General features: G+C 48.4%; 3 protein-coding genes across 6 annotated transcripts in view; all 3 read left to right on the top strand.

Annotated features, from left to right (window-relative positions):
- GJC2 (gap junction protein gamma 2) overlaps positions 1-2,482 on the top strand; it is a 35,473-nt gene extending 32,991 nt beyond the window's left edge. The window contains exon 3 of the transcript XR_011724113.1: positions 3-2,482. The gene's annotated coding sequence lies outside the window, so the exon portion shown is untranslated. The remainder of the gene's footprint in view (positions 1-2) is intronic.
- An 8,638-nt stretch (positions 2,483-11,120) lies between these two features.
- On the top strand, positions 11,121-17,139 carry IBA57 (iron-sulfur cluster assembly factor IBA57). The gene is made up of 3 exons (XM_071734549.1): positions 11,121-11,534; positions 13,159-13,505; positions 14,708-17,139. The coding sequence occupies exons 1-3, from the start codon at positions 11,230-11,232 to the stop codon at positions 15,097-15,099; spliced, it is 1,044 nt and encodes a 347-aa protein (XP_071590650.1). The 5' UTR covers positions 11,121-11,229; the 3' UTR covers positions 15,100-17,139.
- Positions 17,140-19,518: 2,379 nt separating this feature from the next.
- The window catches only part of LOC139791980 (meiosis-specific coiled-coil domain-containing protein MEIOC-like), a 30,115-nt gene continuing 23,065 nt past the window's right edge, over positions 19,519-26,568 (top strand). The window contains exon 1 of one of the 4 annotated variants that reach the window (XM_071734577.1): positions 19,519-19,742. The gene's annotated coding sequence lies outside the window, so the exon portion shown is untranslated. Of the gene's footprint in view, positions 19,743-22,715; positions 22,972-23,307; positions 23,587-26,568 lie in introns of those variants that run through there. The other 3 variants (XM_071734576.1, XM_071734579.1, XM_071734578.1) reach the window with 3 other exon arrangements.

A 26,568-nucleotide genomic window follows, 5' to 3' on the forward strand; every position in this document is an offset into this window, starting at 1 on the left:
AGGTGGAAGTGAAGAGAGAAAAGGAGTTTCAGAGCAATTTAGTGCTGTCTTCCAGCGCGTTTTTAAAAAAGAAAAAAAAAAAAGAAGAAATTTCTTTCCCATTTCTAACACGTTCTCCAGTTGGGAACCTCCAGTGAGCAACAACAAAACCCCCTGAATCTCCCACCCTTTTGGTCACCACTGGAGTCCCCCAAAAAACCTGGAGAGTGTCCTGTGGTGGTCCCAGCAGTGAGCAGCTCCCCTCTTGCATGGCAAGGCTGGAGTGCTGGGGGTCAGGCAGCATTTAATTACTAAATATCCTTAATCAAAATTAATTTCTGATCCCTTGATAGAGGAAACAGGTGACATATTGCACAAACCTTCACGACACTCTTGCAGCTGATGTCCTGCCTGAACCCTCAGCTGCTCCAGAAGACCTCCAGAAGGTGTCATTGGATGCTCCAAGCCATCACCAGGTGACACCTACACCAGGTTATGGGGCAGAATCACAGCAAATGTGCTACCCAGGGAGGCAGAAAACAGTAGCACAGTGCTGAAGGGTGGGTTTTGGGGTTTTTTTTTTTGGTCTTTTATTCCTCTGCACTGAAGCAAAAAGCAACCACAACCCAACAGCAGGCGGTGGGAGTGAGCAGTGACCCAGTGTCCCACCAGTGTCCCACCAGTGCCTGTGTAGGTGTGATGGGAATCAGTGCAGTTATGGAGTTTTTAACAAACTTGCTGCTTTCACATCATCAGAAAGTGCCTTTCTGCAACCAGGAAAACAAAACCACGAAGGGTTTAGACTTTTTTTTTTTTTTTTCCCTATTTGCTGAGCATGGATTGAAGGAAAATTTGTTTTTTCTGATCCATCAACCCCTTCCAAGGAGTGGCAGAAGGCACTTGGTGTGTGTGTGTGTGTTCAGGGGTACATCAAGATCCAGCCACATGAACAGGGGGTGTGTGTGTGTGAATACAGACCTAGAGAGATGTTATATAAATGTAATATCAACCCTCTGGTCATTTTACAGCCTTCCACCTCCCCTGGGACAACTCAGCTTGGTCAGGACTAGGGCTGAGCTCATCCTTGGAACTCGATGATCTTGAAGGTCCCTTCCAACCTTATCCATTCTGTGATTCCAACCTTATCCCTTCTATGATTCCATCCTGGAGGTGTCTTTAGGCTTCCAGCCTCACCTGGAGAGCTGGCAGGTTTCACAGACTTTCTTGGAGGGCTTAGCAGAAGATCTGGCTCCAGTGGGGACAGTTTTTTTTTTTTTACTTGTTTATGGGGAGATTTTTCAGCTTGGCTTGGTTCTAGGGTGGGTTTCATGCAGCTCCAGGAAGCTGGGGACATCTTAAAGCCAAGGTGCTGAGCTCCAAGCCTCCTGCTAGTGCTGGGGATGTGCTTTGTCAGGGTGGTTTCATCCCATCTCTCTTGCAGAGCTGCAGGGCTGTAGCTTTGTGCCCTTCCAGTAACACACAAAAATAAAATGTTCTTAGAATAGAAAGAAATGCTCATCACTGGAAGCACAAGGAGCATCTCCTGCCAGATGGTAGAGGCTGAAATTTCCTTTTCTGCCACATCTCAGGCTGATGTTCTCATGATCCCTGAGATGTTCTCATGATGCCCAGGGCTCAGCAGAAGTTCTCACAACCAGAATCTGACTCAGCACCCAGGAGAATCCAAACAGGCAGAGCTTCCAAGAGCAAACCTAACATGAAAGAAGCAAATCCTCCCCAAACACCATCCCTGTGCCAAGCTCTTCCCTCAGGGCCATCCCAGCCACCTGAAGCTGGATTGCAGGTCCCTGTGCCAGTGTTTATCATCCGTTGGATCTGTGGGACTTCTGGCTGAGCATTTTTCTTTTTGTCCTTGAGAAAGGTCCCTGAAAGCCTTGAGGGCACCTTGCTGCCAGGTGGCCAGGTCTTGGGAACAGGCAGAGAACTTGGGTTTTCAGCTCCTGGGAACTTTGGCTGAGCTGTGTCACGTTGTTAGAGAACAGTGCTGGCAGTAAAAGGGAAAAAAAAAAAAAAAAAGTTTAGAAAGAAAGCAAAGCAACTTCCTATGAGGTATCCAGCTGCAAATATTCAGTATGGTTTTTTGTAACAGTCTGGGGAAGACTTTTGGGTTTGTTTCTGGTCCTGCTGGAGGCATTGGTAAGATGGCTGGAGTGCTGCCTGCTCTGGCTGCTGGATACCTTCCCCTGGAAAATGGAAAATTTCCTCCAGGAGGAGCAGTGCATCCCCCCCAGCAGCAACAGGCAGCAGAAACACACCTTGGTTACATGGAGAGATGATTCCTGCCCTGAATTTTGCAGAAAAGGTTCAGAAAGTTCATCCCACGGGGCAGACAAACACATCCAACCCTGCTGGGGGGCTTTGTCCCAACCTCTCCTCCTGGGCTGGGGCTGTGCTGGGTGATGCAGGAGGGGTTGATTCCTGCTGGTGATGCTCTCAGGAAGATAAATGCATGCAGGACCCCAGTTTGGGGCTGGTGTGCCCTGTGCTCAGCCCTGGGGAGGCCACAGCTTGAGTCCTGTGTCCAGTTCTGGGCCCCTCAGCTCAGGAAGGAGATTGAGGTGCTGGAGCAGGTCCAGAGAAGAGCAAGGAGGCTGGGAAGGGATCCAGCACAAGTCCTGTGAGGAAGGGCTGAGGGAGCTGGGGGTGTTGAGGCTGGAGAAGAGGAGGCTCAGGGGAGACCTCATCACTCTCTCCAACTCCCTGAAAGGAGGTTGGAGCCAGGGGGGGGTTGGGCTCTTTTCCCAGGCAACTCTCAGCAAGACAAGAGGGCACAAGAGGTCTCAAGTTGTGCCAGGGGAGGTTTAGGTTGGACATTAGAAAGAATTTCTTTATTGAGAGGGTGATCAGCCATTGGAATGGGCTGCCCAGGGAAGGGGTGGATTCTCCATCCCTGGAGATATTTAAGAAGAGCCTGGATGTGGCACTCAGTGCCATGGGCTGGGAACTGCAGCGGGAGTGGATCAAGGGTTGGACTTGATGATCTCTGAGGTCCCTTCCAACCCAGCCAGTTCTAGGATTCTAGGATTTGCTCCCTGGTAATCAGAGCTGTCCAGGGCACAAACTTGTCCTGCACATCCTTGGAGCTTCTCGTTTACCACCAGCCCTGCATCCCGTTGGAAACAGCTTCTATTTCAAGTCCTGATCCCCAGGGAAGGATGGAAACTCTCGAGGAGAGGGGTGGTTGGATGCTGCCTGAGTTTTTCTGATTCCTTTGAGATGAGCAGCAGTGCCACAGCATTGGATCAACCTCCTCCTTCCCTCGCAGTGCTGGGAGGCTTTGCAGGAATTGGGATTTTGGGTTTCTCAGGAAAAAAAAAAAAAAAACGACACCTCCCTCAGCCCCAGGCAGGGCTGGAGCATTTCTTGGTGACTTGGTTCAGCCCTGGGGACCAGCAGAGTCACCAGCAGTCACCAAAGGCAGGAACAGGCTTGTGCCTCCCTTGCTCTTGCTGGGAAACACCCCACCCAGGGGTAAGAACAGGGCAGTTTTTAAACCAAAAAAAACCCCAAAAACCCCAGAATCTGCTCACAGGGACCTGGCTGACTCATTAAACCCATTTTCTGCAGCAGGACTCAATCTCCCCTGCCAATAGAGCTGCTCAGTGCCTGATGGGAGGAGATCCCAGGGATCCATGGGTGCAGGGTCAGAGATGCTCAGAGCAATCTTTCCCAGGGTTGGAAAGGACCATGGATCATGGATCATGGATCTTGGATCTTCTCACCACCTTGACACCATCAGATGTTTCTTTAATTTCTAACACAACCCCCCCCTCACTTCATCCCCTGGCATCTCCTCAGCAGACATGGAGAGCTCCAAGGTCTGCAGAAGCTTTTGGGTGCCTGAAGTCTGTTTTCACCTCCCTCCAGCCTCCTCTAAGTTAAACAATTCCTGTCTCCTGCCTTTCTCCAAGGGCTACTTTTCCATCACAGTATTCCTGGGTGTCTTTGAGCCACCACCAGTTGGTCCATGTCATCCCATCCCAGTGGTCCTTGGGCCACCTTTTCACTTTTCTCTTCGTGCACCCATCCAGCACCCTGATCCCCTCCAAACCCCCATCTTCTGCAGGCAGGGGGATTTGTTCTTCCCTGCAGATTTGTGCTTGGAAAGCCAGGACCTTCCTACCCTCCTCCAGGTGGCCTTTTCCTTATTGTCACAGCACAGACTCAGTGCACCAGGGGAGCTTTTGGTGATGCTGAAGCCTCCTCTTGGCTGGTGCCACCAGCACACTGAACACACACACTCTGTTTTCCATAGTCAGAGCCAATAATTGCAATATTGACAAGTGCCAGAGCCAGGGCAGACTCTTGGGTGATCAATACAAGCTCCTGGTTGGGCAGGGTAAGCACTCTCAGAGCCATCCTTCCAGCCAGCCCTGATCATCAGTCAGGCTGGAAACCCTTCCTTCCACAGAGGGCTTTGTGAATGGGAGCTGATTTCTCAGGTTTTCCAAGGATTTTGACAGAAGCACAAAGACCAAGTTCCCAGCAGGACTGCTCCAGTGTCCCGGGATGCCTGGGAGAGATGGGAATTGCTTGCAAAGTCCCAGCCAGCCTGGAGGACTCCTCTGACCCTGAGACATCCCAGTTCTCCCAGATCCCACCTGAGCCACCCAGCAGGAGTCAGGCAGCCCTGGAAATATAAAAGCTTATTATTTCATCCACCAAATTGCTCCTTTCCCCCCTTCCTCCTCCACTCCTTGGCCTCTAAAGCCTTTAGGATATTGTGGCTTCCCACTGAGTCACAGGGGTGACCAACACACATCAGCATCTCCATCCTTGGAGGAGGATTCTTTTCAGGGGCAGGAGCAAAAGGTCCCCTTTTATTCTGGCAGATTGGGGTAGAAAAGGCTAAAATCAGAACATCCATCAGCCAACCCCCCATCACAACTGTCACAAACCCTCCAAGAATTTCATTTGGGTGACAGGTAGGGAAGAAATTCCAGTAATACAGTGAGTGCTTTGCTTTTTGATTTTTCCTTGGCAGGTTTTGTGAACACACACAAGGCAGGTTTAGCTTTGCAGCTGAACTAAACTGCTGACTCTCTCTTGCTAAACTTGGCTGGATAAAGTGCCCACACTTCTGTTTCTCTTCTTACCATTCAGGGCCAGGAATGCCCCACATAAAAGCCAGATTACCTTGTTGCTTGTGTTGCATTCCACTGGGAAATACTTGAACTTAACTCAAGGCCATAACCAGTCTGTGCTGTTATGAAGTTTCTGGGATCTTAATTTTTTTTTTGTCACTGTTGCTGTTTGGGTTTGTTTTTTTTTTTATGTACTAACTGTATTTGTACTGGACATTTTTTTTTTTTTTTTGGAGTCTGAGGTGGAACCTGTGAGTATTTTTCAGTGTAAATGTTACATCTGGACTGCAGTTTGAATATGAAACACTGGTCAAAAGAGGGTGATGCATCAGTCCAGCTCTTCAACTGGTTATTCCACAGCCATTACTAATAAAATGGAATAAAACTTACATTTTGTTACCATATATAAAGCGTGTGCTGTTTTCCTGAGAAGTTCCTGAGAAGAAATTCTTCTCTATCTTATATTTGCCTCTTTTGGCCATGCTAAGAGCTCCATTTTCCCAGATCTGGCTATGAATCACTGCAAAATATTTTTGCCTTAAGAAGCAGTTGACCTTCCAGTTGTTTGGGATGTGTTGTCTCCCTGATGAATCACTGCCTCCAGTTCCTTCAGGCACGGAGCTGAAACTGCTGAGGGAAATCTTTAGCCTCAGGAGCAGGAAATCTCTGCAAAATCTGGGAGGAACTGATGATTCAAATCAGCAAATGATGGGAAAGCACTTGGGAGAAACCCCACCTCAGATCATTGCTCCTCCCATCACAGGCACGGCCACACATAACCCCAGAGCCCTCAGGAAAAAATTTAAGGACAGAACCAAGTTTTTCTCTGTTTCTCTGGGAGATGTGGTATCTTTAAATCTTCTTTGGCACCAGCAGGACCAGCTTCCACCACGGGAAGCTCAGGATCCTCTTGAGAAGCCCACAAGGAAGGTCAGAAGTCAGAAGAACTTTGGCCCTGTAGGTCACCTCTTTTGCAGTGCTAAAAAAAATACCCACAAGAAACAAAAAAAATTTACTAAAAAACGAGGTGGGCTTCAAAGCAGCAAGGTCTGAGGAAGGAGGTGAACTCATCCATGCTGCTGGGTTGGTCCCAGACTTTATCACATGTAGATGGTCATCTATGGATGGTTGAGCTGGTGCTGGCCAGAGTCATAGAATCACAGAATAATTTGGGGTGGAAGTGACCTCTAAAGGTCACCCAGTCCAACCCCCTGGATGCAGGGACACCCTCACCCAGATCAGGGTGCTCAGAGCATCCTCGAGCCTCACCTTGAACATCTCAACCACATCCCTGGGCAACCTCAGACAGGAACAAAGCTGGTGGTGTGTCTTCCTCACGAGCAGCCTTCATCCCTCCCTCCCTCCCTCCCAGCCATCCATCCATCCATCCATCCATCCATTTATCCATTTATCCATTTATCCATTTATCCATCCATCCCTCCCTCCCTCCCTCCCTCCCTCCCTCCCTCCTTCCCTCCCTCCCACTCTCCCTCCCTTCCTCCCTCCCTTCCATTCTTCCATCCATCCCTCCATCCATCCCTCCATCCATCCCTTCCATCCATCCCTGCCATCCATCCATCCATCCCTCCCTGCTATCCATCCCTTCCTGCCGTTCTTCCATCCATCCATCCATCCATCCATCCATCCATCCATCCATCCCTCCCAACCATCCATCCATCCATCCATCCATCCCTCCCAGCCAGCTCCTGCTCTGCTGGCCCAGGTGACTGTCAGCAGTGTCAGTGAGTGAGGAGCAGCCTCACCCCTTTTCCCCAGGTCACCTCCTCATTGCTGAGAGCAGGGTGGGGACAGTGCTGAGGGAGGGAGGGCAGAGCCAGAGGGTGATGGGGCCTTGGAGCCCAAAGCTCAGGAGAAGGTTGAAGGCAAAAGCCACCTCCACCTGCCTGTACTGTGAGACCTGCCCCTGTGCTCAGCTCTGGTGAGGCCACAGCTTGAGTCCTGTGTCCAGTTCTGGGCCCCTCAGCTCAGGAAGGAGATTGAGGTGCTGGAGCAGGTCCAGAGAAGAGCAAGGAGGCTGGGAAGGGATCCAGCACAAGTCCTGTGAGGAAGGGCTGAGGGAGCTGGGGGTGTTGAGGCTGGAGAAGAGGAGGCTCAGGGGAGACCTCATCACTCTCTCCAACTCCCTGAAAGGAGGTTGGAGCCAGGGGGGGGTTGGGCTCTTTTCCCAGGCAACTCTCAGCAAGACAAGAGGGCACAAGAGGTCTCAAGTTGTGCCAGGGGAGGTTTAGGTTGGACATTAGAAAGAATTTCTTCAGGGAGAGGGTGATCAGGCATTGGAATGGGCTGCCCAGGGAAGGGGTGGATTCTCCATCCCTGGAGATATTTCAAAAGAGCCTGGATGTGGCACTCAGTGCCATGGGCTGGGAACTGCAGGGGGAGTGGATCAAGGGTTGGACTTGATGATCTCCGAGGTCCCTTCCAACCCAGCCAATTCTAGGATTCTAGGATTCTATGAAAACACAGAATTACAAAAAAAACCAAACTCCATTTTTTTGGCAAGTCAGGCTGCAGAACACTCTGGGATCACAAGCCTCATCTTTTCCATCAGCTGCTCCAGGCTGCAGACAGAATTCCTCTCACCAGCATCTCTCTGGCTCTTGACTACCTCCAGGGCAATGCTAATTAATTAACAGCTTTACCTTCATTTTCAGCCCCTTTGGTGAACAGACTCACACCTTGCCAACTCAGCTGCCACTTTTCTTCTACCTCCAGCCTCTTGTCCTTGCAATTTCCCCCCCATCTCCCCTGGGTTTTGCATTTCCAGGGCCAATCACGAGCCCTCTTTTCCCCTTGAAAACCCGCGGGATCTTTTCCCCTGGGACAGAAATGCTGCTGTGGTTTTACTGCAGCCTCTGCCTGACCTCCTGGAGCTCATCCCAGGGAGAATTTCATGCATGGGCTTGGGGTGGGATAATTGCAGCTCATATGTGCTCCTGGATGAGAGGTGATGCTCAGTAACCTGAGGAAAGAAAAAAATGCTGGAGAAAATGAGTTTGTTATAACAATGTTAACCCACTGGGGTGGCTGCAGGGAGGTAGCACAGCTGTGTCTGCTTGGTGCAGATGAGTTCACAGTGTCACAGAATCAGAAAATGGGTTGGGTTGGAAGGGACCTTAAAAATCATCTCATTCCAACCCCAGTGCATGGGCAGGGACACCTCCCACCAGCCCAGGTTGCTCCCAGCCCCATCCAACCTTCAACATTTCCAGGGATGGGGCAGCCACAAATTCCCTGGGCAACCTATGCCAGGGTCTCACCAGCCTCAAATTAAAGATTTTCTCCCCCATGTCCAACCTCAATCTCCCCTTTCTCTCCAAGTTTTAACCCATTTCCCTTGTCCTCTCCCTACCCCCCCGTGTCCAAAGCCCTCCCCCAGCTTTCTTGGAGCCCCTTCAGATATTGGAAGGTTGCTCTGAGCTCACCTGGGAGCCTCCTCTTCCCCAGGCTGAACAACCCCAATCCCTCAGCCTGGCTTCCCAGGGAGCTGCTCAGCCCTCTGAGCATTTCAGTGGCTCTGCTCTGGACACCTTCCAGGAGCTCTGTGTCCTTCTGCTCTTGGGGACTCCAGAACTGGACCCAGCACTGCAGGGGGGGCTCAGCAGAGCAGAGCAGAGGGGGGGAATCCCCTCCCTGGACCCTCTGTCTCTGCTTCTGTTCCTGCATCCCAGGATTTCTGGGTGAATAAATGCCAGGAAGGGAAGAGGCAACTTCTTAGGTGCAGCTGATGAGATTCATTTCACACTGAGGCTTCAGGGTGAAATGAAACGGCCTGAAAGTGTTGTTTGATTTTTCATCTCCACCACCTACAAAGATCTCCACACCTGGTAGATGAATTCCATATAGGAGAGGGCAGTTTTCCCTCTGGGCCTTTAGGTGATTTATCCCACAGGCTGTCAGGAGCCAGCTGAGCATCCCAGAGAATTTGCATTTCAGAATCAAATCCCCCCTTCCCAACCCTGCTCAGCACTGAGGTGTTGTGATCCTAGAATCATAGAATCCTAGAATGGGCTGGGTTGGAAGGGACCTCAGAGATCATCAAGTCCAACCCTTGATCCACTCCCCCCGTGGTTCCCAGCCCATGGCACTGAGTGCCACATCCAGGCTCTTTTGAAATATCTCCAGGGATGGAGAATCCACCCCTTCCCTGGGCAGCCCATTCCAATGCCTGATCACCCTCTCAGTAAAGAAATTCTTTCTAATGTCCAACCTAAACCTCCCCTGGCACAACTTGAGACCTCTTGTGCCCTCTTGTCTTGCTGAGAGTTGCCTGGGAAAAGAGCCCAACCCCCCCCTGGCTCCAACCTCCTTTCAGGGAGTTGTAGAGAGTGATGAGGTCTCCCCTGAGCCTCCTCTTCTCCAGCCTCAACACCCCCAGCTCCCTCAGCCCTTCCTCACAGGACTTGTGCTGGATCCCTTCCCAGCCTCCTTGCTCTTCTCTGGACCTGCTCCAGCACCTCAATCTCCTTCCTGAGCTGAGGGGCCCAGAACTGGACACAGGACTCAAGCTGTGGCCTCCCCAGGGCTGGGCACAGGGGCAGTGATGCTCCTAAATGTCCTTCCAAATACAGACACAGAGAAATGAGGACACAGGTTCCTTTTTTTCCCACGTTTTTCTTTCTGTTCAGCTTCTGAGCTGAGATTGTGGCTTCAGGGGGGAGGCAGGAGAGGGTCCATGGCCATATCTGGGAGCTTTAAACACATCAAAATCCAGGCAGTGCCATAAATCCCAGCAGCTCAGCCCCAAACGTGGGTACCAACAGGGGAGGGGACATCACTCAGTCCCCAGGGTATAAATCCCGTGGGGTTGGATCATCCAAGTGCAATATTCCTGCGATGAGGAGAGGCAGGAGGATTGGATCCTGCTGTGCTGGGGAATTTTAAAGTCATTCCAAGCTCATCCAAAGGGTGTCGAGTGATGGATGTGGAGGAGAGAGAAGAATCTCCCAATGTCAACCAAATTAATTTCTTGGAAAGCTCTGGGAATCACCTGGTGCTTCCAAAGAGGTTTGAGGTCCTGAATTTTTAGGTAAAACAGTGAGGAGCTTTTAGGTAAAACAGTCAGGGTTCCTCCAGACTCAGCATTGAAGACTCTGACCAGGCTGGGGCTTTCCTCAAACCATTCCCTGGGGCAGTTTAATCCACTGAACTATTTTCTGACCACTGGAATGTTTAAATCTTACTTTAATGGCAGCATAATTTAAAGAAAAGAAAATCCAGAGGGGGAAAAAAAAGAATAAAAGCTGTAGGAAGTGGTAAAATAATAATAATAATAATAAATTATATATTAATATATAACATTAACATATAACATATATAATATGTAACATATAACATATAATATATAATATATAACATAATAAATAACAATAATTATTATAAAACAATATAATAATAAAAATTAATAATATATATAATATATAATATATAATTATATATAATACATAACATATAACATATAACATATAACATATAACATATAGTATATAATATATAATATATAATATAATAAATAACAATAATTGTTATAAAACAATATTATAATAATAAAATGGTGGTTACCATGGGGTGGGCTCAGTGGGTGGGTACCATGGGATGGGTGCTATGGGGTGGGTTCAGGGGGTGGGTTCATGGGATGGGTACCACGGGGTGGGTGCCATGGGGTGGGCTCAGTGGATGGGTGCCATGGGGTGGATTCACTGGGTGGGCTCAGTGGGTGAGTACCATGGGGTGGGTGCCATGGGGTGCATTCATGGGGTGGGTGCCATGGGGTGGGTTCATGGGGTGGGCTCATAGGGTGGGTGCCATGGGATGGGTGCCATGCAGTGGGTTAATGGGGAGGGTTCAGGTCGTGGGCTCAGTGGGTGGGTGCCATGGGGTGGGGGCCAGGGGGTGAGTTCAGTGAGTGGGTTCATGGGGTGGGTTCATGGGGCGGTTCCTCCTCCTCAGCCCCCGCCCTCTCCCCGTTCCCCCCCCTCCCCCTCCGATCGCTGCCGCGGGGGAAGGGGCGGAGCCGCCGGCTCCCCCTCCCGGCCGGTAGGTGTCGCTGTCCCCGGCGACACACACAAGATGGCGGCGGCGGCGGCGGCAGCAGCGAGCGGCAGCACCTCCTGACAGCGCCGCCGCCATGTTGGTGAGGGCGGGAGCAGCGGGGGCGGCGGTAACAACTACAGCGACGACCCTGCCCTTGCCCGGGCTGCGGCGGCTGTGGCGGGGCGGGGGCAGCGGTTCGGCCGCCTGCTTCCCGGTGAGGCGGGCGGTGCTGGAGGTGCGCGGGGCCGAGGCCGCCGTTTTCCTGCAGGGCCTGCTCACCAATGACGTCACGCGGCTGCTGCCCGGGGACGCCGCCTCAGCACCGGCCCCGCCACGGGCGCTCTACGCGCATGCGCTGAACGTGCAGGGCCGCTGTCTCTATGACGTCATCGCATACAGGTGAGACCAAGCGGAGAGGAGGGGGATGGGCGAGACCACTGGGGAGGAAGGGGGGGGGTTGGGGTTGGGGGGGCTGTTGCCATGGAAACGGGGGCGCGCGGGCTTGGCGGGCTCCTGGGTGCGCGAGGCGTTCCTGTCAGCGGCCGCGTCGCGCTGTGAATGAGGCAGAAAAGTAGAGGAATATAATTTATTTTTATTTTATTTTTATTTCTTTTTGTTGGAAAAGAGCTTTTATAGAATCATAGAATTTTTAGGGTTGGAAGGGGCCTTTAAGATAATTTCGTTGCAACCCCCCTGCCATGGGCAGGGACACCTCCCACCAGCCCAGGTTGCTCAGAGCCCTGTCCAGCCTGGCTTTAAAAACTTCCAGGGATGGGGCTTCCACCACCTCTCTGGGCAACCTGTGCCAGGGTCTCACCACCCTCGTGGGGAAGAACTTCCTAACATCCAGTCTAATTCTCCCCTCCTCTAGTTTGAAACCATTCCCACATGTCCTATCCCTACCTGACATCCTAAAAAGTCCCTCCCCAGCTTTTCTAGGCAAAGATGATGGAGTCATCAAGACTGTTCACCCAGACAAGGACACTGCTGCCCCGTGTCCCTCAGCACCACATCTCCAGAGCTTGGAAACTCCTCACGGATGATGGGATTCATCCCTGAGCCAGGCCCTGAGAACCCTTTCCAGGGAGAAATTGTTCCCCAGCCCCAACCTAAACCTCCCCTGGCACAGCTTGAGGCCAAAAGTTCCTCTTGTCCCATCACTTCTTCCTTGGGAGCAGAGCCCGACCCCCCTTGGCTCCAACCTCCTCTCAGGGGGTTGCAGAGAGCCAGAAGGTCTCCCCTGAGCCTCCTCTGCTCCAGGATCAACACCCCCAGCTCCCTCAGCTGCTCCTGATTTGTGCTCCAGACCCTTCCCCAGCTCCATTCCCTTCTCTGGACACTCTTCAGCCCCTCAATGTCCTTCTTGTAGTGGGGGGACCAAAACTGCCCCCAGGTTTCAAGGTACAGCCTCACCAGTGCTGAAAAAGCAGAAAATCATAATGATAATATTTTTAAAGCAGCCCTCGGGGGGAATTTGGGCCATACCTGAGACAAACATCCCATCTAACTTCCCTGCCCCAGCAGGATCCCCCAGGGCAGGGCACACAGAATACATCCAGGTGGGTTTGGAAATTCTCCAGAGAAGGAGACTCCACAACCTCTCTGGGCAGCCTGGGCCAGGGCTCCCTCACCCTCACAGCCAAGAAGTTTCTCCTCATTTTAAGCTGGACCTTCTTATGTTCTCTTTTCAACCCATTATTCTTTGCCCTGTCAGTGGGCACCACTGAAAAGGGATTGGCCTCTTCCTCTTGCCCCCCACCCCTCAGATATTTATAGACATTTATAAGATCCCCTCTCAACCTCCTTTTCTCAAAGCTAAACAGCCCCAGGTCTCAGTCTTTCAGGTGGCTGAAGAAGTTCAGTCCCTAGAGGGGAGTGAGTTCTGCTCTTGTGTGCACCATCAGTTTTTGGTGAAATTCCCCAGATTTCTGGATCCTCACCAGGATCAAGATAAAAATGTGTCGGCTTCCACTGCTGCAGGAGTTTGGTTTTTTTCTGACCTCAGAGTTGTTGCTTTTTTTAGGCTTCACGAGAGGGCAGATGAAGAGCCACACATCCTGCTGGAGTGTGACAGCGGTGTGCTGGATGCCATACAAAAACATCTGAAGCTCTACAAGATCCGGAGGAAAGTAAACATTGCCCCTTGCCTTGACCTCTCTTTGTGGGCTGTCATCCCCGGGGAGCAGGCTGGAGACATTGCTGGTTCTCTCAGTAAATGTGCAGACCAAGCACTGATCTTAACTCCTGACCCCAGAACAGAAATCATGGGCTGGAGACTGGTTACAAGGAAAGGAGCAAATCTCTCAGAGATTATCCCCGGGAGTCATATTGGAAATATTCAGGATTATCACAGGCACAGGTATAAGCAAGGTAAAGCCAAATCTTCTTCTTACACTGTTGTGGGGTTTGGAACGTTTATTTATGTGTTAATGCACTTCAATCTTATTATCAGTGTCCATATGGTGGTATAAGATAGAGGAATAAATTATAAATGATTGGAATGTCTGCGAGTGTATAACCTGTTAATAAGTACAGGTGTTTTTTGCTACTTTGAGGGTAAAAGTGATCTGGTATTTATCATTCTGTCTGGTGGCAGAATCAATATTTGAGTACAGTTTCCTATTACTCAGATTATAGGGCAGTGGGTCAGGAATGGTTACAGCAAAAGAAAGCAAGAATTGTTCATTTTCTTAGAGAGAAACTTCTGTGGTCTGAGTCATTTTGGTTTTTTTGGGATTACACACAGTCAGTTTTCCTTGTTGCTAAGGAAGGAAGAGGAAACACCCTAATGTCCTAAAAATGTCTGACTGGATTTGCAGAGTTAACTCAGAGGCCAAGGTGGATGATTGATCTGAGAGGGGTCTCAACCCTCTGCCTGCTCCCAAATCCATAGATTTTACCTTGTCCATGCACACAGTGGGATTAAATTAATTGTCAGCCTGGAAGAGGAGGGTCCTCTGCTTAAACCTGAGTCTGTCTGGTTTAGAAAAACACCTTGGTCATGAGTCATAGAATCACAGAATCCTAGAATGGGCTGGGTTGGAAGGGACCTCAGAGATCATCAAGTCCAACCCTTGATCCACTCCCCCCGTGGTTCCCAGCCCATGGCACTGAGTGCCACATCCAGGCTCTTTTGAAATATCTCCAGGGATGGAGAATCCACCCCTTCCCTGGGCAGCCCATTCCAATGTCTGATCACCCTCTCTGGAAAGAAATTCTTTCTAATGTCCAACCTAAACCTCCCCTGGCACAACTTGAGACCTCTTGTGCCCTCTTGTCTTGCTGAGAGTTGCCTGGGAAAAGAGCCCAACCCCCCCCTGGCTCCAACCTCCTTTCAGGGAGTTGGAGAGAGTGATGAGGTCTCCCCTGAGCCTCCTCTTCTCCAGCCTCAACACCCCCAGCTCCCTCAGCCTCTCCTCATAGGATCTGTGCTCCAGTCCCTTCACCAGCCCAGTTGCCCTAGGCCTCGTTGCCCTAGACAAACCGTGCTGTACTGTGGAGGAATATTCAGGAAATCTTAAATATTGAAGATCCTACCACATTTACCTGTCGGCTTTACGTTGTTTTCCTAGGAATTCCTGAAGGTGTGAAAGATCTCCCTCCTGGAGTAGCCCTCCCCTTGGAATCCAACCTGGCCTTCATGAATGGCATCAGCTTTACCAAAGGCTGCTACATTGGGCAGGAGCTGACAGCCAGGACACACCACATGGGTGTCATCCGTAAACGTCTGCTGCCAGTCCATTTCCCAGCTCCTCTTCCCAAGGACAGCATTCCCGAGGGTGCTGAGATCTTAACTGAATCTGGAAAATCAGTTGGCAAGTTCCGGGCTGGAGAAGGTGAACTTGGTCTGGCTTTGCTGAGGTTAGCTAATATCACTGAACCACTCTGCCTAAATATAGCAGGTGATAAAGTGAAGCTCACTGCAAGCACACCCGAGTGGTGGCCAAAAAATGCCAGTAAATAAATGAGGAGCCACGGGCACTTTTGCCTTATTAAGGATCTATTTTGTGTGATGATGTTGAGGAGGAGACTCTGCCTTCAGCTGTTGTTTGTGGTGTCTGATGGGCTGGGGGTGTTACAAGCTTCTTCGGGACTGCAACAGCAGGAACAGCGGTGGAGATCCAGGAGGATGATCTGCTGAGCCTGGAGAGAGCTGCACTGCAGGGATGTGCACCTTTTCCTGAGGGAAATTCCTGGGATTTATTTCAGAAGAGGCTCTGTGTCGGGTGGGGTGTGTGTTTAGAGTGAAGTGAGTAATGGGAACAGGAGTTTCCCTGTCGTGTGCACTGAATATTTCTGTTCAGAATAACCATTCTGTGGTATTGGAATGTAGTTTTTTTTTTGTTTTTGCTCTTTTTTTTGATTGTTTTTTTAATGGAGAGCGTGCTGCTCTTCCTCTGCATAGGACATACCCAGGCTTGAAGTGTTCACTGCAAAATTGCATCGAGCTTCTTAAAATTGCTGCTTTTTCCCCCACCACCCTGAGTCCTCATTGTGTTCAGGAAGAGGAATTCCCTGTAATGCACACTTCAGACCTTATTTTAATAAGCATTCCCTGGTGGGAAAGCTCTCCAACATCCCAGTCCCCTGGTTCAGCATCCACAGAGGGAGCACAGCCAACTCTCTGCCACTCCTGACCTCGGTCATGCATCCTTCCATCCCTCAAGTGATCCTTTCAGAGAGGAAAGGGTTATTTTGCAGAAAGAAAAGTGCATAATTTCGTGCCCTGAGGGTGGCTGTTGTATTGACTTTCTGATGCTTGTCAGAATAATCTCTTACCAGAAGCACTCTCCCTCCAGTTGCCAACAACAGTTGAAGGGTGGATTTTATATATTTTTAAATTATTATTATTATTTTTGGCATCAACATCTTTGCTGTGTCATCTTGTAGAAAATTCCTCTGTGTTTTCCCCAAGCTTTTGACAGGGGTTACCTCGGTCCTTCCACAGAGCTGGTGAAGGGACAGCACCTCCGGATCTCAGACCTTTGCTCCTTAAGCTGCAGTCCCTGGAGAAGGGGTTAAATCTGCTCTTGGCTTATCCTGCTGTTCATGAGGGAGGATTTTGACCACATTCCTCTCTCTCCCTGCTTCCTCAGCTTGTTCTGAGAGCTCTCTGTACCCTTCCTACAAAAACCCATCCTGGCTCCATCCCTAAGCTGCCGATCCCTCCATCCACCATCCCCTGGGGGGGTTTCAGAGCAGCCCAGTACTTCAGCTTTTCTTCCTCCCTGTTTTGTGGCTCCTGGCTGCTATTCTGTCTTCACGGTTTTTCTCGCTCCTGGGGTGTTTTTCTTTACACCCCCAAGGCCATCCAGCTGACTTCCTCCTCACCCTATCAGCCTGCAGCATTTTACGTGGATTTTTGTGTTGAGATAAATCCATCCCACCCCTGCTCTTAAAATAATGTGAGATGAGCCGGTTAGATCCCGTTCTGACAAAAAAAACCCCAAAACAACCAACCTCTGGCATTAATATTTGTAACAAAAAACGTCCAAAGCACATTCTGCTACTGTTTCAGTGTCACTGTTGCTGTGAAAGGAATTTATCTGTGAAAAACGCTCAGGTTGGTTAAAACGCTTTATGCTTGCTGCAAAATAAGCTTGTGGAATATGTCATTAAAAGTTTCTTGTATCAGTAACTCAAATGTGACTTTTCTGAAAGAGATGCTGCTCTTTATTTACCTTGCTTGAAGATGCACAACAGAACACTTTTTTTTTTCAGGCAGCTCGCTAGCAAGAAATTCATCTTACACTGTTTGTCACCTCCTGTGTCAGGTTGGAGATCACTAATGAAGTCTTTCTGCTGGAAAAAAATAAATGAAACTGCAGTGCTTTGCCCCTTCTGGATCCTCCAAATGTGACAAAGGCAGAACTGTGCTGCCCGTGTTGGTGCTGCTTTTCCAGAAGCAGCTTTTCCTCTGCCACCCATTGTGCAAAGTCTCCTCAGAACAATTATATTGTACTGGTAGGCACACAGCCTGAATAAACACATTTCTTCTGTTTGAGGAAGCAGTACATTTTTTTTTTTTAGGGTCACACACTTTCCTTTTGTATTCTGAACGTTATGTGAAAGGCTTTTTCTGTTGCCAGCAGCTGCAGGTTACAAATGCGGGTGCTTAGACACAAAGTACACGCTCACAGGTTGATTTTTCAGATCACTTCTGAAAGAAGGATGTGGCAGAAATTGGAGAAGGCAGCCCCAATCCATGCTGCCTTGTGTTTCTCTTCTCCTTCACAGCCTGCTCTATCTTTAAGGGCTGTTGCTGGGTGAGCTGGGGCTGGAGGGCCAGGCTTTGGGTTGTTTTTTCAGGGTGTTTGGACCCATGACAGAACAAATCCCCTTCAGCCAAGCTGGGACAGAACGAAGTGCAGTGGGGAACCAAAGCCACCGTGAATAACCCCCCACCTGCTGACCGTGTCAGCTGAAAGGTTCTCAGCAGCACACTTCAAAACTGATTTCTGCAGAAAGGAGGGAATGCTGAGAAATAAAACGCTGGCACCAGGCCCACACAGCCCCTCTGCTGCCCCAACAAGATGCTTTCATGGTGGGATTCTGTCAGGGTTTCGAGCTCTCCTCAGCAGAGGAGCTGTCAGGTGCTCAGGTGCTTGTCTCAGAACAAACACAGATGGAAAGTGGGGGCCCTGCTCTCTGAGCGGAGATCCCTGCCCTGATCCCCTTTCTCTGAGTGTTTTCCCTCACTGCTTCAGTTCCCCATTGCTGCCTCAGTTTCCCCTCGCTTCCTCAGTTCCCCATTGCTGCCTCAGTTTCCCCTTACTGCTTCTGTCCCTCCTCACTGCCTGTCCCCCCTCACCTCCTCAGTTCCTTCTTGCTGCCTGTTTCCCCTCACTACCTCCATCCCCCTTTGCCGCCTCTTTCCTCTCACTGCCTCCATTCCCCCTCACTTCCTCAGTTCCCTCTCACTGCCTCAGTTTCCCCTCACTACCTCCACCCCCCTTCATTGCCTCAGTTCCCCCTCACTGCCCCTGTTCCTTCTTGCTGCCTCAGTTTCCCTTTGCCAACTGAGTTCCCCCTCACTTCCTCAGTTCCCTCTCACTGCCTCTGTCCCCCTCGCCGCCTCTTTCCTCTCACTGCCTCAGTTTCCCCTTGCCCACTGAGTTTCCCCTCACTGCCTCTGTCCTCCTTCATTGCCTGTTCCCCCTCACTGCCCCAGTTCCTTCTTGCTGCCTCAGTTTCTCCTTGCCAACTGTGAGCTGGAGCTGGAGGGCCAGGCTCTTGGGTTGGTTTTTTCAGGGTGTTTGGACCCATGACAGAACAAATCCCCTTCAGCCAAGCTGGGACAGAACGAAGTGCAGTGGGGAAACAAAACCACCGTGAATAACTCCGCACCTGCTGACCGTGTCAGCTGAAAGGTTCTCAGCAGCACGCTTCATAACTGATCCCCTTGCTTCTTCAGTTTCCCTTCACTGCCTCAAGTTTCCCCTCATTTCCTCAGTTCCCCCTCACTGCCTGTTTCCCCTCGTTTCCTCAGTTTCCCCTCACTGCCCCAGTTCCCTTTTGCTGCCTCAGTTCCCCCTCACTGCCTCAGTTTCCCCTCGTTTCCTCAGTTTCCCCTCACTTCCTCAGTTCCCCCTCACTGCCCCAGTTTCCCCTCATTTCCTCAGTTTCCCTTCACTTCCTCAGTTCCCCCTCACTTCCTCAGTTCCCCCTCACTGCCAGTTTCCCCTCATTTCTTCAGTTTCCCCCTCACTGCCCCAGTTCCCTTTTGCTGCCTCAGTTCCCCCTCACTGCCCCAGTTTCCCCTCATTTCCTGTTTCCCTTCACTTCCTCAGTTCCCCCTCACTGCCCCCAGTTTCCCCTCATTTCCTCAGTTTCCCCTCACTTCCTCAGTTTCCCCTCACTGCCTCAGTTTCCCCTCACTTCCTCAGTTCCCCCTCACTGCCCCAGTTTCCCCTCATTTCCTCAGTTTCCCTTCACTTCCTCAGTTCCCCCTCACTTCCTCAGTTCCCCCTCACTGCCAGTTTCCCCTCATTTCTTCAGTTTCCCCCTCACTGCCCCAGTTCCCTTTTGCTGCCTCAGTTCCCCCTCACTGCCCCAGTTTCCCCTCATTTCCTGTTTCCCTTCACTTCCTCAGTTCCCCCTCACTGCCCCCAGTTTCCCCTCATTTCCTCAGTTTCCCCTCACTTCCTCAGTTTCCCCTCACTGCCTCAGTTTCCCCTCACTTCCTCAGTTCCCCCTCACTGCCAGTTTCCCCTCATTTCCTCAGTTTCCCCCTCACTGCCTCAGTTTCCCCCCTCGCCGCCTCACTTTCCCGCTCTCACCCCTCTCCCCCAGCTCCCCCCTCCTTTCCCCCTCAGTGGTTTCTCCCACCCGCCCTCCCGTTAACTCCGCGCTCCTTCCCGCCTCAGCTGCCGCCAGCGCTGCCGTTGGGGCGGTTCCAACGGCCGCCGGGGGGGGGGGGTGGGGTGGGGTGTGAGGGCTGAGACGGCGCTGCCCGCGTACCGCCCCGTCCCCTCACAGCCATAAGATGGTGGCGGGCACTCCTCAGCCTCCGGCCCTTCGGCCTGACGAGGCTCCCCGGGCAGAGGTGAGGCGTCAGAGCTGCCGCCCCGTTTACCAGGAATGACAGCGGCCCCCGGAGCTGAGGGGGTGAGCGGGGGGAGGTGGTTGTGAGGCGCTTGGCTCCTCTGGAAAGGAAGGAGGAAGCGGCCTCCGGGGCTGCCGCGGGTTTCTTGGGCTCTCTGGGAGAGACGGGAAGCCCAGTGGTTGCTGGTAGAGCAGGGCCGTGAAAATAAAGGACCTCTCTGCGAAAGTACAAGGTTATCTTCCTCTTCCACTTGTCATATGCGCTCTGTCAGAGGTCTGTGTGCGCTCCGAAGTTAAAAGAGCCGTGAGCGGTGTTAAGATACCGAAAATAAGGGATGTTTCTGCACGGTGAGATAGCAGAAAAGACCTGTGAAGGCTACAGACTGAAATACCAGTAGGGTAAGCCAGGAGTCACTGTCAGGGGCTGTGGAGGGGAATACATAGAGATGTTTGGTTTCAGGAAAAAGGTTTCTTTTGCCCCTTCTTCCCCTGCCCCTTCTTCCTTTGTCCCCTTTCTTCCCCCCTCCTTTTTTTTTTTTTTTTCTTCTGCTGGAAGCAATCTTTTGAGTTCATTGTTAAGGTTTCTACATTTCCTGTCATAGGAAAAAGCCAAAAAAAAAAAAAAAGAAAAAAAGAAAAGGTTGTCTTGGTGTGGTGAGGAGTCGGGAAGAGTGACTGCTGATACTTCAATTTATTGTATAAACAGATGTTCCACTGAGTTATTAAAATCCCTGCAACCTGCTATTTTAAAGGTATTGTTCCTCAAATGAATTCACAGTGTGGTCTGTGGCCAGACTGACGCCAGGAGGTTGTGTCTGTGCATGTTCACACTTGAAGTTGGCCAGCTTTCAAACTCCTTACAAATATTTGTAGCTTTCTATTTATATTTTGAGTATCTTTGCCCGCTCCTAACGTGTTGTTGAAACCTTTGGAATCTTCAGGGGGGCGTCTGAATACTGCCCAGGTGAGAGTCACAATGTTATTCGCAGCCTGTGGTGCTTTTCCTACAAACACGTTCAGGGCAGGAGGAGGATTTGGCAACTTTGGTCCCCTTGTTCCTGTGCTGAAGCCACGCTCTGTTCACAAGTTTTGCACAGGCACTGGGGGTATTTTGCATGGTACTTGCAGAGTAGGGTGTAATAGCTAGTGCTACTTTGAGCTTTGAGAATATTGTTGGGATCAGCTTTTGCTGGATAGCAGCAATGAGAAATGCTACATTTTTTTAGCTTCAAAACCTTTCTCAACCGGTTGCCTGTGCAGTATTTTGCTTTAACATAAACTCTCAGCCCTTCAGAAGAGTCTGTCTTGTTTCTTTCTGTAACACACTGTTCTCAAGCTAGAGGAAATAATTTATGCCTGAACTATTTTCATGGATTCGTGTCTGGATTTCTTCTCCTCCCCTCTCTCTCCCCCAGGCCAAACAAGTGTGAAATTCTGCTCTTGGTCTATTTGACACTGTTGTGTTCTACTCATATCACTAAAATTAGTGCCTGTACCTTAGTCATGTGCTGCCTTAACACTGGAAATGCTTGGGCTTTTTGAGCTTCTTTAATATCTCCTCAGAGCATGGTCTCATATCTTAATTTTTTGTTTTGGGTTTTTCTAGTTTGTTTTTTCTTGACACACTTGAATTCAATCCATACTCTCAGCAGCACAGGTTGTTCCAAAAACCTAAATGTGGAAGTGGGTATAAAAGCTTTGGTGTCAGGTTTATATATGTTGTAATTCCCAAATTGTGCTTACATCAAGTTTTGTAGGAGCTGGAGGAGGACAGTCACTGTTTCTGAGTGCCATGACAGCCTTATGGAGAGAAACAGGGGGGGGGGGGGAATTAAATATATATATTAACAATGTAAATACAATAATGTAAACAAGGACTGACGTTTTTAGGGAGGGGTGACCTCATTTTTTCTTAACTGCTGTGTCAATTACACATAAGATTTGGGGAAGGATACAGGCTGCATGGAACTCTGCAGTGTTTTAGGAGTGCTTACACTGGAAAGTTTACAGTGGGAGCTGTGAGGGAAGGACTTTGCAGAACAAGGGGCTGATACCTTATCTTAGGAACAGAAGAAAACTTTGGAGGAATTTGTTTGGTTTTTTTTTTCCCCCACTCCTTTTTTTAAGTTTGTTTTGTTTTTCTGAAAAGATGGATTTGGGGACAATTTAATGTTCAGAGTGAACAGCACAATTTTAGGTTTAACTCGGATGACTTAAGTGTATGTTGAAGGAGAACTTGAGGGCTTGGCTTTTGTTTTGTTTTTTTGTTTTTTTTTTTAATTTAGTTGGAACATGTTAGCACTTTCTTTTCTAGTCTCAAGAGTGTAATAACAGTTGGCTGCTGATGAGCTATATTTCCCAGCAACTAAATTGTATTATTTTTTCTTGGTTTTTTTGTTTTCAAAAAGATGACAATGCCTCTGCTCCATTTTCTCTGAATTTCTTAATCAGTTTAATAATATAATTAATTATATTTTTTCATTCTTTTTGTATCATATAGAAATGGTAATGTGAGGGAACAATCAGGGTTCCTCATCAGAGTTAAGGCAAAGAATTGTGAGAAAATAATAAGGAACAATGTGTAAAAGTGATACAATGTCACTGAGATACTTGACTCAAGTGGGGAGAAGGTAAGACAGGCACTGCATTTTATCATGGTCTAAAACATTTAAATAAAGTTATTTTGAATTCTTGCTCCAGGAAACAGAGGGCTTGATTTGTTCACTGTGCAAGCTGAGGGAAGCCAACTGATGGCTTTCAGTGAGTACCTTTCAGTGGCAGCTACAAAAAACATTAATTCCTGTATTTTTTCACATGGTGATAGCAATACTCCAGAGGTACAAGAGATGATGAGCTTGTCATAAAAACCCTTGTGCTGTTATACATACATTTTATTTTTTATTATAGAGATTAACATTTCCTCACTGGGTTGTGCTTCCTGATTGTATCTCAGTGGCTTTGGAGGTGTATAGTCACCCAAGAATAATTACTTAGAAATTACTTCATTGCATGGGAAGCAGTGGAAAGTGCATTTCAAAACTTTCCCCACACTTCCTTCCCACCCGAGCAGCATTTTTCTACCTAAATAAAGCAGTTCAGCTCTATTTCTGAGACATTCCCTGCAAGGGAGACACTTCCCAGGGCTGAGGAGTCCTGCATCCCCTGGGTGCCTGGCAGCTATTGCACAACGGAGGAAATCCTACAATTCCCAGAGTTCTTCCACATACTGGTACTCCAATGACATCAGACATTACATGGCTGAGACTGGTTGTAAAGCAAGAAGACCCAAAATGTAAGCTTGGTCTTTCTTTCACTTCTGGAGCAGGGCCTTTGGCAGGGCGAAATTTTTTGCTTGCTAGGGGAGGACTTGAGTTGCTGCAGAGGTATTGCAAGGGTGTGTAGCTGAAAAAAAAAAAAACTTGAGGTGACATTTAAGGGCAAGTAATAATTCCTACTCTGTTCCTGGCAGTGTGGGTGCAGCTCAGCGACTCCTCTGCCGTGTGGGGTAATCGCTTAACGCCAGCGCCGAGACTTTGTCTGGAGGGGCCATTTCCCTGCCAAAGCCCCAAATCTGCTTGCTTTTCTGTTTTGGTTTGGTTTTTTTTTTTTTTTTTTTTTTTTGTTGTTTTTCCTGCAGCTTCAAAGGGTGGAGGAGAGACGCTCTCCATAACCTGGCAACAGTTTCTGTGTGCGTGTAGTAACAAGAGGTGTGCAGCGTGTGTCCCGTGGCAGCGATGTTAAGGGAGGTAACAGTCCGACGGACTGGAAAACCCCGGGGATCAGCTGCTGCTGCTGCTGCAGTGCTGTGGGGTGTAAAGCTGGCGTGTCCCAGTGTCTCTGCTGCCTCGGCTTCCCCAGTGGCGGGGGGAGGAATGGAGGCGGGGAAGGGCTGCTGACACCTCTGCAGGTTTGTCTCGGTGGAAGAAGTTGATTCTCGCAGTGGGATGAGGTTTCTGTGGGGTTTTGTTGTTTGGAGGAATGCTGGTGCTTTAAGAAGATGGGGATTAAAAAAAAAAAAAATCTAGGGAAAGCAATTTTTGCAGCGTAATATTTGCTTAGGTTGCTGTGATGCTGTGGGTTAAAGTAAGGGTTGTGATTTACCCAGCTTTCACGTGAGCACATATTGTAAGCACCTGACAAAAACATAATTCTTCAAAAGTAAATCAAAACTCTTTGTGTTGACCACCAGAGTTCTGATAGGGACCATGAGGAGAGCTTGTGTAGTGGGTGGGAAACCTGGCAATACTTGCTGTTGAGAAATGTAATAGCTCCTCAAGCAGGTAGTAGATCACCTTTCATTTCTCTTTGGAAACCATGCAGATTTGTTAAAAGGCATTTTGACAGTGTTTGCTCAAGTCTGCAGCCTTAAAAATGTCTACTTAGTACTTTGGTTTCACAAAGTGAGCAACTGGTAAGGTGGGAAAAGTAGCTTTATATCTAATCTTGATACTCTAATGAAATTATTATGTCAGTCTCTATAGAATGGTGTATAATGTATAGACATCCTTGTGCAGCTGATTTAAAAACTATTTATTTGGCCACGTGACTAACTTCAAAGAGTTTCTCTTTACACATTCAGTAATTCATATTTTTTTAAAAAAAATTTTGATTCAGTGGCATCCAAATTGTGCTGGTTATTTTATACTTCAAACTGAATCTGGAAAAAATATTTTGTAACTTCAGTCAGAATTTTATATTCTTCAACAAAAAGGTTTATACTGAAAGTAATTAATGCCAATGATCCTGTTTTACAGCAGTGTGTATTTGAGTGAACAGTCTACAAATCATGCACTGAAACTGCCTTTGAATTGGTTGGCTCTAAAATGAGTGGAAGTCCAGTTCAAAACTCTGTGTCCTGGTCTACCAGGAGATAATGGAGTGTGACACATGATAAGAATGATAAGTGAAGGTGACCACAGAGAGGTACCTGGTATTAAGTTCACTCATATTTCCATGGAGCCTGCAGTGCTCTTGAATTACATTACTCAAATTCTTTAGCATGTATTTGCTGAGCTGATATTTTGAGCTTTGTGGACTGCTTAGTGATGTATTAAAGTAGCTGTTTGGTGCCACCTTTGTGAAACGTCCCCTTAGGGGTCCTAAATTTGAATTTCTGGATAATGACAAGTGGCAGCTGATTTGTGTTTGCTTTTAAAACTGGCAGCTTCATATCAATGTTTCACATCAATGTTTCATGAAGGGTGTTTTTAGTTTTTCAATGGGGAATTAGGGTTTTATGGCTTTTATAGACAAAACCATCCTCTGAAACCTGAAAGTCAAAACAGTGTCACTAACTTTTTTTAAAAATTAATTTCAACACAGGGCTTTGTTTCTGAGCTACCTGCTGGCAAATTATTCCTTATTTTTCCCAATTTTTAAATTGCAGTTAGTGGAAAAGTTGGATATCAGAGATTACTAACTGTAGGATGGCTGAAGTTACAAAGCTTGCACATCACAGCCACAGTTCCTGGTGGATTAATCTGTATCCCAAGTTTCCCAAGTGCTGGCTGTGCTTGGTCTCTCCTCATTTGCATTTTAACTTTGAGTATAAATATTGCAGAAATGTTCTGTGTGATTGGGTTATATTTTTGACTGAGTAAAAAGTACCTCACAGAGCTATTGGTGTACAGTTTCAAGCATAATCCTTCATAAAGGGGGACCTGAGGAGCAGACTGGGATTTCTTTGGCCACAAACTTTCTGTGGTGTAGCTTTGTGAAGGAGAGAGGGCTAAACAGAAAAGAACTTTAAATCTGACGTGTCAAAAAGAGAACAGTTTTGACAGTAATTTGCCCATATAACTAAATTCTGAAACTTTTAAACCCTCAGGCAGTGTAGGTGGAAATTTTTAGGCTTTCCTCATGATCTCCCTAAAATATTAAGGTAATATTTGAAATCAACATTTTTTTTCCCTGGGGAATTAGGTGTACCATAGCATGCAGAACTGCAAAACCTGGGATTTTTCCATGATGGCTTCAGTGTGTGTGGCTTCAGATGCATGGTGCAGTGCTCTGGAATTGCAATATAAATCCACCTGAAGACACTATTTATATTACTCTGAGAAGCAGGCATTCAGGTTGGCAAAATTCACATTATTCAGTGAGGAATAATTCAAAGTGAAGGGTTATGTCTACTGTAGCTTCTGTTTGATTGTGGTGTGTGTGTGTGTCCATATGGATCCATATGGAAAACATTATCCCTGTCTTCACCAAGGGACAGGTTACATGAGGCTGGAAGGCAGGAAGATCAGTCTGGTGACTGAGAGGGCTCACCAGCTGCAGGATTCATTTAAAGTTTCTTGTGCCAGCTTTTAAAAGTGTTCATAGATGGGAAGAAGAGTGGATATTACACTCTTAAGAAAGACCAGGGGGATTGTGCTGTTTTTTGGGTTTGTTTGGGTTTGGTTTTTTTTTTTTTTTATATTGAATAGTGACCTTGTTGAGGTGTCTCTTATTCCTTTGGTGAGCTTTGAACTATCTGGAATTGACTGAAACTGGAAGAGAGGGGGATGGATGTTTCTGTGGTGGTATTTCTGTAAATGCTGTGGAACCTGACAGCTTCGCAGAGGAGAGATCTGGGTGAGTGTCACTGCAGGGACAGAGACTTGTGTATGATTTGGTGGGGCCTGCTCATCCATTCCCCTACAGGGGGCTCTGAGCTGTAAGGATAGGACTGAGGAGATGGAGAGGACATGGTAGGGGAACTCCTGCTGTCAGGATTAGCTTGGGATAGGGCAGGAATGTGGAGGAAGTCAGGCATCAGTCTTCCCTGCTGATGGAACAACTTCTTTCCATCTGCTGGGCTCTCATTTGGTTTTGCTTTTTTTTTTTTTCTTTGAGTTCTGTTCTGAATAAAGTTGGAGGAAAAAAAACCCTTAGAAGTATTTACAAA

Source organism: Heliangelus exortis, chromosome 2 (assembly GCF_036169615.1).
Source record: "Heliangelus exortis chromosome 2, bHelExo1.hap1, whole genome shotgun sequence".
NCBI classification, from domain to species: Eukaryota; Metazoa; Chordata; class Aves; order Apodiformes; family Trochilidae; genus Heliangelus; species Heliangelus exortis.